The 16,543-nt window shown below is 42.1% G+C and overlaps 3 protein-coding genes across 3 annotated transcripts; 1 reads left to right on the top strand and 2 right to left on the bottom strand.

The window, feature by feature from the left end:
* The first annotated feature begins 959 nt into the window (after positions 1-959).
* Positions 960-3,280, top strand: LOC146633836 (zinc-binding protein A33). Its single transcript, XM_085352568.1, has 6 exons — positions 960-1,475; positions 1,679-1,774; positions 1,865-2,095; positions 2,180-2,202; positions 2,527-2,645; positions 2,742-3,280. Exons 1-6 carry the CDS (start codon positions 1,083-1,085, stop codon positions 3,278-3,280), a joined length of 1,401 nt encoding a protein of 466 aa, XP_085208694.1. The 5' UTR covers positions 960-1,082.
* A 2,324-nt stretch (positions 3,281-5,604) lies between these two features.
* LOC146633835 (G protein-coupled receptor 183-like) lies at positions 5,605-7,516 on the bottom strand. The gene is made up of 2 exons (XM_085352567.1): positions 7,427-7,516; positions 5,605-6,597 (listed from the first exon to the last, which is right to left on the bottom strand). The coding sequence occupies exon 2, from the start codon at positions 6,568-6,570 to the stop codon at positions 5,605-5,607; it is 966 nt and encodes a 321-aa protein (XP_085208693.1). The 5' UTR covers positions 6,571-6,597; positions 7,427-7,516.
* Positions 7,517-13,220: 5,704 nt separating this feature from the next.
* LOC146633834 (G protein-coupled receptor 183-like) lies at positions 13,221-15,144 on the bottom strand. The gene is made up of 2 exons (XM_085352566.1): positions 15,067-15,144; positions 13,221-14,213 (listed from the first exon to the last, which is right to left on the bottom strand). Exon 2 carries the CDS (start codon positions 14,184-14,186, stop codon positions 13,221-13,223), a length of 966 nt encoding a protein of 321 aa, XP_085208692.1. The 5' UTR covers positions 14,187-14,213; positions 15,067-15,144.
* Between the last annotated feature and the right edge of the window lie 1,399 nt (positions 15,145-16,543).

Here is a 16,543-nt window from a genome sequence, read left to right as displayed (position 1 = left end):
TCAGTCTGAGGCCTTACATGTCTGACGTTTTAATATTAGTAAATATGTAAGCCTGTGGCCTTATGAAAATGCACCAACACAGTGCAGGCATTATTGAAAAAAAGAAAGCCAGTTTTTTAAAGTTGCAGTTACATTTTGCACAGGATATCATGGCTACCTGTTTATATATAAAGATCCTTTCATTTTGTTATACATTGGATACATCTAAAGCTTCTTACAGAATAATTGCTGCCTTCTCCTCAGACTTAAACCGTACTAAAAGTACGATTTCAGATGAAATGCTGTCTGCATTTAATCTATTTTTGGCTGCCACCTATTTTATATTCTGCCCATCTTGAGCTGCGCACCTTTTTCTTTTTTCTTTTTGAAGATCGTAAAAGGTGTCTCTTTTATCATTTTGTACCCAGCACGTTAATTTTCACAAGTCTTAAAATGTGGCCTGCTGTCGTTGCTGACGGCAGGTTTAGCTTGTTTGTGTCGAAACTCAACAGCTACAAGAGCTAAGCCTTACTATGAATGGAAACATGGGGAATGAGGAGCCACTCAGTTCAGTTTGGATGTTGTTTTTTCCCCTTTTTTTACAGTTTGATTTTTTTTTAAACTTCCCAGTCTGTAATTGAATGGTGAGTTTTTAAGTATGCAGATTAAGGCCAGGTAAAAACAAAGGTTTGCTGGTGGGATGGGCTGTCAACGCTAAAACAGTCACATCCTGAATGATTACATTCCAGACCTGCTCTGAGTTACCAGCTACCCTCCACCATTCTTCAACAACTAGCCAATGGGGCTTTATTTCCTGCTTTCCAGCTATGCTGCATGCAGGCTCTTTCTTTTTTTTCAGCTGCTGCATGATTCATGTTACTCCCACAGTAGACATGCACAGGAAAAACAGCATTTGGAACTTCATGTCAAGAACAATAGTTAAGCTGTCCATACGCTTTAAGGCTTTCTGGGGACAAGTTTAATTAGGTGTGATAATGCTACTATGTTGTTGCTGTTTACCGTGGAGTCATTAAGGACTTAAACTCGAGGACTTGTTGGTTGGAGTTGTGGATTTATTCTATATACGTGACGAGCTCTTGGCCATGTCACTCCCAGAGGAGGATCTTACGTGCCCAGTGTGCTGTGACATTTTCACAGACCCTGTTCTGTTGTCATGCAGTCACAGCTTTTGCAGGGGCTGTCTAAAACATTGCTGGGACACAGGGATACGAGAGTGTCCAGTTTGTAGGAAAAAAGCTTCAAAGTGCAACCCTCCATGCAACTTGGCGCTAAAAAATGTTTGCGAGGCTGTTCTTCAGGTCAGGAGGCTGAGCTCAGTGGAAGGGGAAGACAAGGTGAACTGCAATCTTCATGGAGAGAAGCTGAAACTCTTCTGCCTCAATGACAAACAGCCCATCTGCGTGGTGTGTCAGTCGTCCAAACTGCACAAGACCCACGACTGCTCGCCTATAGATGAGGCACTGCTGGACTGCAAGGTGAGGGAGACAAACATAGCTATTGGTTATCTTAACAAATTCTGCAGTTTGCTTTTAAGGTAACACCTTATGGTAGAATGCTGCTCCACAAGTCAGGCCTGAATGTAATGCACCCTTTCAGGGATTAACTCAGATCTGCAGTACCTAAAGTACTTTACACATTAAATTTGGTGTCTGTTGACTGAGGCCTGCTTTACTTCCAGGACGAACTTGCTTTATCCCTCAAGAGCCTGCAAGAAAAGCTGGACAACCTCAAAAGAATTAACATGCCGTCCAATAACACACTAATGTGCATCAAGGTAACCTGTGATGAGCTGACAGATGTTTCATATTTGTCAGGAAAATATGCCCGACCTAATAAAAGAGCTTGTGATAATCCCCCCCCACAGAGTCAGGCGCTGGAGACACAGAAAATGATCAAGAACCATTTTGAGCAGCTGCATCAAGTCCTCTACCACGAAGAGTCGGCTAGATTAGCTGCTGTGAAAAAAGAGGAAGAAGAAAAGATAGCAGGGATGAAGGAGAAAATGAAAGAGCTTTCAGCTGAGGTGACGTGTCTTACGGAGACCATCGCCATCATACAGGAACAGCTGAAAGAAGACGATATGATTTTGTTGAAGGTTTGTGTTGTCCAATTTGAAGCTTATCTCCTTATTGTTTGCAAAAAGCCTCTGCCTTAACATGTTTTTTTTTCTCTCCCCCAGAATTTTAAAGACACACAAGACCGGTAGGTTTATTAAAAGGCAAACAAAAATGTGTGCAAAATATGTAATTACCTATTAATGGTCTGTGTCATTTTTTTCTTTTTCTTTTTTTTACATGAGTAGAGTGTAAAATGTTAAGTTTAATGGGATCTGTTCAGACTTGATTGGTATACATTCAGTTTTTGCTAAGCACATTTATCTTAATCATTAATACTTGAATAAATAAACCTTTGATTTGATATATGTCAGTTGCATTTTACCCCCAAGTTATTGTTTCATGTTTACTGAGATGAAGAATAATTTCAGTGTCACATATCCTCAGTGTAAGACATCTGTTGTTATCACAGATGTAAAAGCATAGTGCTTGGTTCAGAGAACATGTCTGGGCTGCTGATTGATGTGACTAAACACCTCTACAACCTCAAGTACAGAGTCTGGGAAAAAATCCTGGACCATGTTGATTATAGTAAGTATACCTAAATATTATTATTCGCTTTTACCTAAGAATTGCACAACAAAATATTAATAGATCATTGTTTTTGGCACATTTCCTGTCTTTTAGCTCCCATAACCTTAGATCCAAACACAGCACACCCTTGCCTCATCCTGTCTGACGATCTCACTTCCCTGCACTACTCAAAGCAGCCCAGTGTATGTCCTGACAACCCAGAGCGCTTCCATATGAGCGCTGAAGTGGTAGGCATGACCGCACTAGGCTCAGGAAGTCACCACTGGGTTGTGGAAACAGGAAGTAATCATGACTGGCTCCTGGGTGTTGCCTCCATGTCTGTACCGAGAAACACAGAGATCTCTGCCCGGCCCAAGAATGGCTTCTGGACTTTATGTTTCCGGGATGGAGACCTGAGAGCAATGACCTCCCCACCCAGCCTGCTGACAGTTTCTAGAACACCTAAGCAGGTCAAAGTTCAGCTCGATTACAACAAGGGAACGGTGTCATTTTTTGACGCCACTGACAACACACTCTTATATGCATTTACACACTCCTTCACTGAACCTTTATTTCCATATTTTTATACACAGAGCAGTCATCCATTGCGAATACTGCCAGAGAGGGTACTTGTCACAATGTTGCGGCAATAAGTGGACGACTCATTTATTCTTTATCAAGCGAGAAAATGTAATCCCGGGATGAAATGAATGTCAAACTATCAAAGTGGGGAGGAGTGACCTGCTGTAATGTTACCACTGAAGCAGTCATTTTACTGTAATGGGAATATTGCTCCTTCTTCAGGCTTGATGTATACTCACTGGACACTATATCAGGTACACCTTGCTAGTACAATGTCGGACCTCCTTTGGACTTCAGAACTGCCCTAATTCTTTGTGACACAGATTCGACAAAGTGCTGGAAACATTTCTCAGAGATTTTGGTCTATGGTGACACAATAGTGTCACAGTTGTTGCAGGTTTGTCATCCGTGATTCAAATCTCCTGTTCCAACCTCATCCAAAAGGTGCTCTGTTGGATTGAGATCTGGTGACTGTGGAGCTAATCTGAATACAGTGACCTCACTGTCATAAAACCCAATTTAAGAGTATTTGAACTTTGTAATATGCTGTAATATCCTGTTGGAATTGGCCATCAGCAGATGGGTACACTTTGGTCATAAAGCCCTTTGAGCGCTCCAGTAGAGTAGAAGTGCATTATATGAGAACCAGTCCATTTACCATAAAGGGATGGACATGGTCAGCAACAATACTCAAGTGGGCTGTGGCATTTTAACAGTATAAAGTGTGCCAAGAATATTCCCCACTGAACCGTTGAGACAATGCAGGATGGACCCATGCTTTCATCTTATATTAAATTCAGATCCAACCATGTGGATGTTGCATTAAAAGTCAAAACTCATCAGACCAGGGATCATTTTTCCAATTTTCTATTGTCCAGTTTTGTTCAGCCTGTATGAACTTTAGCCTCAGTTTCCTGTTTTTAGCTGACAGGACCTAATGCAGTCTTCTGCTGCTGTAGCCCATCTAATGTGTGATTCTTTGAGTTGCTGCTTTGAACTGAGAGGAAAGGCTTACTGATGCAATATAATCCCTTTTCTTTTGGACCATTCTCTTTAAACTCCAGAGATGGTTGTGTGGAAAATTCCCATTAGATCAGCAGTTTCTAAAATACTCACAATATCCCATCTGGCACCAACAGCAATCCCACGTTCAAAGTCACTTAAATCCTTTCTAATTCTGATGCTCAAGTTGAACTTCAGTAGGATGTCTTAACCATGCCTACCTACCCAAATGTATTGAACTGCTGCCATTTGATTGGCTGATTATATATTTACTTTAGCAAGCAGCTGAACAGGTGTACCTAACAAAATGTTCATTGACTGTATGTGCAACAAAAGCTAGAAGCTGGTTAGCTTAGGACAAAGATGGAAATTTCTACCCTATCTTTATCTAATGTACAAACATAATATATTTTGGTTAATTGATTTAGTTCAAAACCACAAGTATGAGAGTAACTAATAACTTTACAGGGGTAAGTAGTGTGGAATAATAACTTTCCAGAGACCCCATTAGCTCCTTGTTATAAAAACCCTTTTAAAATGATGAACTGTAAACTTTACAATCACGCTTTATGTTGGGATTTAAAGAGGATGATATAGCAGGTCTTAATTATAGGTTATAGAGGTGTTGGAAGACAGATTTAGTTGTTAAGATGGCTTTTTCAATTGGTTTGTATGCCATGTCTGCTTTATACATTTGAGCATGGCATGAATGTTCACTCAGTAGGAAAGCAAATATAGATCTGTATAAAACACATTTAACTACATTGAATAAAATCATATGTAGTGTTTTTTCCCTGTAGTGGTGCAGCTGAGTTTTTGGTGTGTGGCAAACACTAACCCTTGTTAAAAACTCACTGTTTGACTTATTCATTCATTATTATGTTGGAGAGGTATGTGGGGAATGTATACACCCCGTCCTGCACCATGCACCTTGAGAAAGACATCACACATGAAACAGATAGATGCTCCTTTTGCTATCAGTATGATGCTGATTGGGATTCTGAGCCTAAATGTCCTCACAACCTCACCACAGTCACTGGTCCACACATTCACTGGAAGGATAAAGTTTATTGATGTACTTTGTCCTCACGGTGGCGCCAAAACACAATCAAATAGTTCACATGTTCCTCGTAGAAATTCATCACATTATGAAAACATGAAATTAAAATGCTTATAATTTTAACATTGTCTACTTGTTGATTAATTATTGATTCAATCTTTGATACAGATTTCTTTCACTAATTATGAAAAAAATGCATTCAAGTAAAACGTAAACTGTGAAAAAACAAACAAACAAAGCAGGACTTTACACTCAGGATTTGACTCTCACAGTTGCAGACAATTATTTTTCATAGATTTTAATATGTGTGTTATATTTTTATATTTTGTGAATCTAAGCAGGTGGGTTTTGCTCCTGTGGATTCTGGTTCTTCTCTGGGTTGAAACAGGAAGTAATCTTTTTAATGCAGGCGTCAGAGAGGAAAGGCACCTTCTCTAGACGAGACAAGTAGACAAGGGGCTGGATTGTGCTGCTGATGTTCAGAAAGGCAAAACCCGCGGGCTGCACGTAGCAGCGAAACACATGAGGGGAGTAGTAGTCCTCAAATGGAAACAGAGCAACAAGTGGCAGGTAGTTGAACACGATGATACACAGGATAGAGAGCACCATCTTGAAGGCCTTCTTTTTCATGGGGTGCATTGCATCTTTCCCTGCACCGGTGGACTTCTTCAGTGCCCACAGGATGCTTGCGTTACACACCATCATCCAAGTAAATGTTGCCACTACCTCACCGGTGAACAGCTTTTCAAAGTTGGGGAGTCCTCCCACCATCTTGGCTGCTGAGTAGGCAAAGGTGAGGCAGAGCACCAGCACTGAGAGGCCTAACCTGTACTTGAAGTGTTTAAGTTGCCCAAAAGCGATTGGAAAGAGTACAGCTACAAAGCGATCCAAGCAGATGCAGGAGAGGAACAACGGACCGCTGGTATCTTTCACGCCAAAGGAGAACTTAAGGGCAGACCACACCTCTTTGAGCTGCCAGAGGTAGAGATTAAGAAAGCTCAGGGGGGTCATTGCACCAAAGTAGGCATCCATGAAGGCCAAGCAGCCCAAGAATATGTCTGAAGTGGAGGGCTCTTTGCGATTGTGGATGAGAATAGCAATGACGAGTAAGTTGGCCGGGATACCCACAATTACATTGATGCACTGCATGGCCAGGTCAAAGAGAATGGCCTCTATCAGGTTTTCGCACCCATCAAACACACTGAAGGATTTTACCGTGCTGTTTATGAATGCTGTGGTATTGAGAGGCAGCTGGGTCAGGATGGATGTTGAGCTGAGTGATGAATCATTTGTGTCCATGTTTGTGCTACCACAAAAATCAGCAGTCTGATGGGAGAGGAGCGAGAAGGATTATTGAGCTACTTCTGACCAGTCGTAGAAAACAGCAGCTGATACCACTGAAGCCATGCAATTAAAGTGTTTCAATTTCTTTTAAATTAGTGAAGCCACAGCCTGTCTGTTAATTAGAATCCCTGCTGAGATTTATCTTACAAGTAGAGATAAAGTAGCTCCAGAGACCATTCCCAGACAGTAAAAACATGTCACAAACACCGTCAGAGCCTCTCCTCAGGCTGTTATCATGTTATTGTGTCTGTGCGGACTCTCCTCTGGGAAACGTGACTCCCCCTAGGAACATGTAACTCACTTAAGAGAGTCATTCTAAAAGCACCACCCTTTCACAGAAGGATAAAAAGGGCAGTGATTGCCAAATTAAAATGGAAAAGGTCATATTCTGTTCAAGATTAATGTAAGTAATGTCAGTGGGAATTTGGTCATTTCTGGGAGCTTTTAAAAGCCCATTTCTGACATTTAGCTCATCTTTAAGCTAATTTCAAAAAAGAAGGATGATAACTTGGAAAATGAATTTTATCAAAGGTGGACTGATGGAATAAAAACATTCATAAGCCACAAGCTTAGGTTCTCCGTCTTTGGGTCCTAAAAGAAGATTTTTGATTTTTCTTCTGCAGCTTTTATTGATAAATATCAGGTTTTGTTCTGGGCTTCGGGAATGTTTGCAGCAGCTCGTAGTCAGCTTGATTTGAACAATGTGAAAGTGCAAGAGTTTTTAAATGGAGTACACCTGAGCTACCTCCAGTAATGAACTATTAAAGCCAGAGGCTGTGACTGTTTCTTGCCATCAAGGGAACTGTTCTGCTATAATACAGATCTTTCTTGAGCTCTGTTCCTTAGTGGGCGATGTTTCTGAGGTGCTTCTGCTGCAGGCCACAAACACTCCGGTGGGACTAATCACGGGAGGAGTAATCTTTGGCAAAGATGCTCGTCCCTGGAAATGTCACATCTAATCAATTGTATATTTCTTTGGGCAATCACTGGAAAATGAAGTCTATATTACAGAATTTACAAAGAACACATTTCTGAGGGTTTAATCAGGTGTGGATCACAGCACTGTACTGATGTTGATTTGCATTTTTAAAATTCTGATGAGGTGATTTTTGCTGATTATTGTATTGCACTGCATCCAATAATGCATGAAAGCAAAGGCTATTAAATATTTGATTTTGAAATTTGGAACACTTCTGTCATGTTTTATGAAAACTCATATTGTAATTACCCACCAAAAATCACATGTTTTTTAAATTTAATTTCAGATTTGTTCTTTGCAGCATTCTTGTCACTGTAGATATGTTCATATGTTTGTTTTTAAATAGAAAACACCTTTTACAGCTAAAGCACGCAGAGATGCTACCATTTTTTATTAAATAAAGTCACTCCATGCATAACGAAGATGAAGATGAAGATGTGCGCAATGTCAAGCGAGGAAAAAATAAACAGACCTCTTTCCATTTGTCACTTTGATAATTTCTTGGAACAGAGTTAACCTCTAATCCCTCAAATCTGAATTATTGATCTGTTACTTTAATATATGGTTTGGCATCTGTGCTCTTATCAAGGACAAATACTGAGTGAAACAGTTTGATTAGAAACAAACTTCTTGAAATAAAACCCAAGTACAAAATCATTTTAAAGCATCTCAATGTTCTACTCACCTGTTTGAATGATTTCTCTAAGCTGAGCAGTAAGTGTGACGCTGAGCGTGTTACAGGTGTTCATTTATAAGTTCTCTGAAGTGTCGTGTATTTGACGCCAACCAGGGGAGGTTCTGTCTGACATCATGAGGGGCTGACTCTTCAGTAGAGAGACTGTTGTGATGAAGAGTTTCTGTATTGTGCTGATATTTTTACACAAGCAAGAAATCTCTGAACTGTGCCAGAGGTTATAGATAAGCTTGCCAGTGTCAATTTCTTTGACAGGGAACATCACGGGACCAGTCTGATGATGCTCTCTGTTCACTGGGAGCGATGAATGCTGTCCTCAATCACTGAACACAAGTGCAGGAAAACATCAGCAGTCGAGAGCAGATCTAAATTGTGTTTGCTGGGTTTTAATGCATCAGTGTCTCACTCATGTAGCTGAAGAAAACAGCTATTTTAGATTCCCAATGGAGTGCTCATCAGTTACAAGTGAAGGTGAAAAAAGATGTGACAGGTGCATAAAGCCTGTGTGTGTGAGAGTTATGAGTCAGGACGTACTGGGACCGAATGTTTCACAGAGCGGTTAAAGTAGAACACAGTGTTCTGTTTCCATGTGAAGACAAGAAGGAAAACCCACAATGATCCAGAAGTGAGGGAGACAGAGAGAGAAAAAAAGGGGTGGGATTTATTTGCATTACTTCTTTTTTGACTAGGGGGACAGCAGAGGATCATTGTACCTGTTTGACAATCTATCCTTTCCACCTTCATCTATTACATAAATCTTTCTTCCTCCAGATGTGACCATCAGTTTCACATTTATACATTTACAAAGTAAACACAATCCTATGATGGCGAGCTTCAGTCTTTGGTATTAGTCAGAATCAGGCCTTAGCATATGTCTGCCAAAAGCAAAATTATTAGAAAAGTTGCTACTGATATTGTGCAGAAAACCTAATCACAGCACCATCAACAGCATGCAACACACTGTGATAATTAACATAATTAAAATCAAATAGCAAATGTGCTTTGGATGCTATGCATGTGAGATATCAGCATTTTATACACACACACACACACACACACACACACACACACACACACACACACACACACACACACACACACACACACACACACACACACACACACAGAGTTGTGTTTTCATATCCTTGTGGGGACATCTTGTCATGGCTAACAGATGGATTCACATGCAGACAGAGTTCTGGTCAGGGAAAAATATATATAATATAATATATAATATAGATCTATTCCTACAGTGACTTGGGAACTGGTCTGGGGCTATGGGGGGGAAAAGCAAGGTAATCCACTCATACCCTTCTTTTCAGCACAATGGATTGGAGAGGCATGACTTTATTTGGGACACATGAAAGACGTTGTGTATTTTCATATTATGAGAGAGATTAAGGCAAACAGAAACTGGGTTAACCAGCGCTGCGATTTCAAACAACCTGATGAATGTTGATTTGAGTTTCTTAGATTCAGTATGAAGAGGTACGTAGTGTGTGGACAACTGTACCTTCTGACCGATGGTGTATTCTGGAGCGGGAGTTTTATGCCAGTCGGCATGTTTGTTGCATTCTTTGGTGCGTAACAATGCCACCTGAGTGGCCCTCCAAAGCTGGCGACACATGCAGAGGTGAAACTGGACCAAAGGAACAAAGTACTCACCTTCCACGGCCAAGAACGGGGGGGCTGATACCCTAGGGAGTACGCCCTGTAGCCGAAGACTTCAAGCTGTTGTGGGTATACTCCACCCCGGGCAATTGCTCGCTCCTGATGGTTTGGTTGGAGGCGACGATGCAGCGAAGCATAGTCTTCAGCTCCTGACTGGCGTGCTCCGTTTGTCCGTTGCTCTGTGGTAACCAGAAGAGAGACTAACCTTTTCTTCTAGAGGTGAGCAGAGTTCCTTTCATACCTGAGAGGTTAATTGAGGTCCATGATCCCATACTATATCCTCCGGGATGCCATGGAGGGCGAACACATGGTTAGTGAGCTGCTGGGCTGTCTCCAGGACTGATGTGACTTTAGGAAGTGCTACAAAGTGAGCAGATTTAGAAAACTGATCAGCAACAGTCATTATTGTGTTGTTACCTGCTGACGGGGGTAGGCCGATGGCGAAGTCCACATGATATTAAACCACGGCTGAGCTGGTGGTTGTAGCAAGCCAGTCGGTGGTTGATTCCCCAATTTGTCTCGGGCACATGTAGAGCAGGTGGAGACATATTCCTGAGCATCTGGTGACAAGGTGAGTCACCAGAAATAGCGCTGGATGAAGGTAATCATTCTGTTTACTTCTAAATGGCATGTGAAGCAGGCGGTATGAGCCCAGTGTGGCACCCGGGAGTGGACGGTGGACGGAACAAAGATTGCCCTGCGAGCCCTCCTCCGGGATCCGGTTCGGCTCTTAATCTCCCGAACGGCCAACTCGATCTCCCATGTGATTGCTCCAATAGTGCAAGTTGCTGGAAGGATGGGCTCAGGATCCTGTTTCTCCTTGTGCGTCGAAAACTGCCGGGACAGAGCGTCCAGCTTCACATTCCGGGACCCTGGCATGTATGTAATTGAGAAGTTAAAGCGGATGAAGGAAAGAGCCCATCTGGCTTGCAGTGCGTTGAGTCATTTTGCTCCATGTAAGTAAGCCAGGTTCTTATGGTCTGTCTAAACGATAAATGGCTGAGCCATGCCCTCCAACCAGTGCCTCCACTCCTCCAAGGCCAGTTTGATTGCAAAGAACTTCCAGTCTCCCACATCATAGTTGGGCACTGTAGGAGAGAGATGGCGAGAGAAAAAGGCACAGGGCCATAGCTTACCATCTCGTTGCTGGGAGAGGGTGGCGCCGACTCCAGAATCCCAGGCATCCACCTCCACGATAAACTGGAGGTGCAAGTCGGGTTGTGCCAGGATGGGTGCAGGAGCAGTTCCATTGCGCAGTCATTCAGCCTGTGGGGTGCATAATGCCCGAACTCGATCTTTACGAAACACTTTGGCCAGGTCGCGATAGACCGATGGCAATAGAGAAAGATCTAGGGGTTGGGAGACTGGTGGCAATTTGAATGCGGAAGCGGGGGGAGTGGCAGATTTAAGACAGTTCATGTGGCACTCCCCCCACCCAGACGTGCACGTCTTCTTCCAATTAATATGAGGGTTATGCTGTTGCAACCAGTGGTGACCTAAAACAAACGGTGTTTGAGGAGCTTGAAATACAAATAAAACTGATGTTTTCTGAATGGTTTCCGGATTCAATTCAATTCAATTTTATTTATATAGCGCCAAATCACAACATAAGTTGCCTCAAGGCGCTTCATAGATACAGAGAAAAACCCAACAATCATATGACCCCCTATGAGCAAGCACTTTGGCAACAGTGGGAAGGAAAAACTCCCTTTTAACAGGAAGAAACCTCCGGCAGAACCAGGCTCAGGGAGGGGCGGCCATCTGCTGCGACCGGTTGGGGTGAGAGAAGGAAGACAGGATAAAAGACATGCTGTGGAAGAGAGACAGAGGTTAATAACAGATATGATTCAATGCAGAGAGGTCTGTTAATACATAGTGAGTGAGAAAGGTGACTGGAAAGGAAAAACTCAATGCATCATGGGAATCCCCCGGCAGCCTATGTCTATTGCAGCATAACTAATAAAGTGAGGATGACCGTACCTGGAATTGGCTGGGCGGTGCTATGAATTCGGGGGTAGGCTGGGCCAGGAAGGATGCAATTGACCCATCCTTCAAAACCAGGGACATTTTTTAGCCACATTTGGTGCAGCCTTTAAATTGGGCCAGCCGTCGTTGCCTGGCTGTGATGTAATCGGCCTTCGGTGGCTGCGGCCTAGGAATTGGGACTTACCTAATGTTAACAATGCACCCAAAGAGGTGGGCAATACCCGCATTGTCAAATCGTCCTTAAATTCATCACAAAGATTATTTAACAAGGTACCTCGCAGCACGTTCTCTCCCCAGTGAGTTTCTTTGGCCTGGATCTGGAAGTCAATGGAGTAGTTGGCAATGGTCTGCCGCCCCTGCTTCAAGTTCAGCAGGCAATGAGCCGCCGCTTTGGCGCTCGACCCCTTGTCAAACACACTCTTAAACTTTAACAGAAAAGCAGGATAGGTTATTTCGGGGTCGGCTCGGAGAACCACCTGAGCCCACTGCAGTGTGCAGTCGCACAACAAGTGAACAAAAACTGCAAGTTTTGCGCCATCATCTTCAAACAAACTCCTTTGTTGACAAAAATTCAACAAAATTTGCATTAAAACCCAGCACACTTTGATAGCTCACCAGTGAAGGGCTCAGGGGCAGGTAGGCAAAGACTCATAAAATCATATGTAGTGTTTTTTCCCTGTAGTGGTGCAGCTGAGTTTTTGGTGTGTGGCAAACACTAACCCTTGTTAAAAACTCACTGTTTGACTTATTCATTCATTATTATGTTGGAGAGGTATGTGGGGAATGTATACACCCCGTCCTGCACCATGCACCTTGAGAAAGACATCACACATGAAACAGATAGATGCTCCTTTTGCTATCAGTATGATGCTGATTGGGATTCTGAGCCTAAATGTCCTCACAACCTCACCACAGTCACTGGTCCACACATTCACTGGAAGGATAAAGTTTATTGATGTATTTTGTCCTCACGGTGGCGCCAAAACACAATCAAATAGTTCACATGTTCCTCGTAGAAATTCATCACATTATGAAAACATGAAATTAAAATGCTTATAATTTTAACATTGTCTACTTGTTGATTAATTATTGATTCAATCTTTGATACAGATTTCTTTCACTGATTATGAAAAAAATGCATTCAAGTAAAACGTAAACTGTGAAAAAACAAACAAACAAAGCAGGACTTTACACTCAGGATTTGACTCTCACAGTTGCAGACAATTATTTTTCATAGATTTTAATATGTGTGTTATATTTTTATATTTTGTGAATCTAAGCAGGTGGGTTTTGCTCCTGTGGATTCTGGTTCTTCTCTGGGTCGAAACAGGAAGTAATCTTTTTAATGCAGGCGTCAGAGAGGAAAGGCACCTTCTCTAGACGAGACAAGTAGACAAGGGGCTGGATTGTGCTGCTGATGTTCAGAAAGGCAAAACCCGCGGGCTGCACGTAGCAGCGAAACACATGAGGGGAGTAGTAGTCCTCAAATGGAAACAGAGCAACAAGTGGCAGGTAGTTGAACACGATGATACACAGGATAGAGAGCACCATCTTGAAGGCCTTCTTTTTCATGGGGTGCATTGCATCTTTCCCTGCACCGGTGGACTTCTTCAGTGCCCACAGGATGCTTGCGTTACACACCACCATCCAAGTAAATGTTGCCAGTACCTCACCGGTGAACAACTTTTCAAAGTTGGGGAGTCCTCCCACCATCTTGGCTGCTGAGTAGGCAAAGGTGAGGCAGAGCACCAGCACTGAGAGGCCTAACCTGTACTTGAAGTGTTTAAGTTGCCCAAAAGCGATTGGAAAGAGTACAGCTACAAAGCGATCCAAGCAGATGCAGGAGAGGAACAACGGACCGCTGGTGTCTTTCACGCCATAGGAGAACTTAATGGCAGACAACACCTCTTTGAGCTGCCAGAGGTAGAGATTAAGAAAGCTCAGGGGGGTCATTGCACCAAAGTAGGCATCCATGAAGGCCAAGCAGCCCAAGAATATGTCTGAAGTGGAGGGCTCTTTGCGATTGTGGATGAGAATAGCAATGACGAGTAAGTTGGCTGGGATACCCAAAATTACATTGATGCACTGAACGGCCAGGTCAAAGAGAACGGCCTCTATCAGGTTGTCGCACCCATCAATAGCACTGAAGGATGTTGCCGTGCTGTTTATGAATGCTGTGGTATTGAGAAGCAGCTGGGTCAGGATGGATGTTGAGCTGAGTGATGAATCATTTGTATCCATGTTTGTGCTACCACAAAAATCAGCAGTCTGATGGGAGAGGAGCGAGAAGGATTATTGAGCTACTTCTGACCAGTAAGAAGCACAAAAAACAGCAGCTGATACCACTGAAGCCACGAAGTTATTAAAGTGTTTTGGTTTCTTTTACATCTGTGAAGCCACAGCCTGTCTGTTAATTAGAATCCCTGCTTCTGATCTGCTGAGATTCATCTTACAAGTAGAGATAAAGTAGCTCCAGAGACAGTAAAAACATGTCGCAAACACCGTCAGAGCCTCTCCTCAGGCTGTTATCATGTTATTGTGTCTGTGCGGACTCTCCTCTGGGAAACGTGACTCCCCCTAGGAACATGTAACTCACTTAAGAGAGTCATTCTAAAAGCACCACCCTTTCACAGAAGGATAAAAAGGGCAGTGATTGCCAAATTAAAATGGAAAAGGTCATATTCTGTTCAAGATTATTGTAAGTAATGTCAGTGGGAATTTGGTCATTTCTGGGAGCTTTTAAAAGCCCATTTCTGACATTTAGCTCATCTTTAAGCTAATTTCAATATAGAAGAATGATAACTTGGAAAATGAATTTTATCAAAGGTGGACTGATGGAATAAAAACATTCATAAGCCATAAGTTTAGTTTCTCTGTCTTTGGGTCCTACAAGAAGATTTTTGATTTTTCTTCTGCAGCTTTTTTTATTGATAAATATCAGGTTTTGTTCTGGGCTTCGGGAATGTTTGCAGCAGCTCGTAGTCAGCCTGATTTGAACAATGTGAAAGTGCAAGAGTTTTTAAATGGAGTACACCTGAGCTACCTCCAGTAATGAACTATTAAAGCCAGAGGCTGTGACTGTTCCTTGCCATCAAGGGAACTGTTCTGCTATAATACAGACCTTTCTTGAGCTCTGTTCCTTAGTGGGCGATGTTTCTGAGGTGCTTCTGCTGCAGGCCACAAACACTCCGGTGGGACTAATCACGGGAGGAGTAATCTTTGGCAAAGATGCTCGTCCCTGGAAATGTCACATCTAATCAATTGTATTTTTCTTTGGGCAATCACTGGAAAATGAACTCTATATTACAGAATTTACAAAGAACACATTTCTGAGGGTTTAATCAGGTGTGGATCACAGCACTGTACTGATGTTGATTTGCATTTTTAAAATTCTGATGAGGTGATTTTTGCTGATTATTGTATTGCACTGCATCCAATAATGCATGAAAGCAAAGGCTATTAAATATTTGATTTTGAAATTTCGATTACTTCTATCATGTTTTATGAAAACTCATATTGTAATTACCCACCAAAAATTATTTTTTCTTAAAAAAATTTCAGATTTGTCCTTTGCAGAATTCTAGTCACTGTAGATAATTTCATATGTTTTTTTGCTTTACAGCTAAAACACGCAGAAATGCTACCGTTTGTTATTAAATAAAGTCACTCCATGCATAACGAAGATGAAGATGAAGATGTGCGCAATGTCAAGCGAGGAAAAAATAAACAGACCTCTTTCCATTTGTCACTTTGATAATTTCTTGGAACAGAGTTAACCTCTAATCCCTCAAATCTGAATTATTGATCTGTTACTTTAATATATGGTTTGGCATCTGTGCTCTTATCAAGGACACATACTGAGTGAAGCAGTTTGATTAGAAACAAACTTCTTGAATTAAAACCCATGTACAAAATCACATTGGCCTTTGAAGCATTTTAAAGCATCTCAATGTTCTACTCACCTGTTTGAATGATTCCTCTAAGCTGAGCAGTAAGTGTGACGCTGAGCGTGTTACAGGTGTTCATTTATAAGTTCTCTGAAGTGTCGTGTATTTGACGCCAACCAGGGGAGGTTCTGTCTGACATCATGAGGGGCTGACTCTTCAGTAGAGAGACTGTTGTGATGAAGAGTTTCTGTATTGTGCTGATATTTTTACATAAGCAAGAAATTTGTGAACTGTGCCAGAGGTTATAGATAAGCTTGCCAGTGTCAATTTGCTTGACAGGGAGCATCACGGGACCAGTCTGATGATGCTCTCTGTTCACTGGGAGTGATGAATGCTGTCCTCAATCACTGAACACAAGTGCAGGAAAACATCAGCAGTCGAGAGCAGATCTAAATTGTGTTTGCTGGGTTTTAATGCATCAGTGTCTCACTCATGTAGCTGAAGAAAACAGCTAGTTTAGATTCCCAATGGAGTGCTCATCAGTTACAAGTGAAGGTGAAAAAAGATGTGGCAGGTGCATAAAGCCTGTGTGTGTGAGAGTTATGAGTCAGGACGTACTGGGACCGAATGTTTCACAGAGCGGTTAAAGTAGAACCCAGTGTTCTGTTTCCATGTGAAGACAAGAAGGAAAACCCACAATGATCCAGAAGT

The sequence above is a fragment of the Diplotaxodon limnothrissa genome, linkage group LG4 (assembly GCF_057381915.1).
Source record: "Diplotaxodon limnothrissa isolate DT_005_m linkage group LG4, D_limnothrissa_male_GT1.1, whole genome shotgun sequence".
NCBI lineage: Eukaryota > Metazoa > Chordata > Actinopteri > Cichliformes > Cichlidae > Diplotaxodon > Diplotaxodon limnothrissa.
The sequence above is the reverse complement of the archived record's forward strand: the minus strand, read 5'-3'. Positions and strand labels throughout refer to the sequence as shown.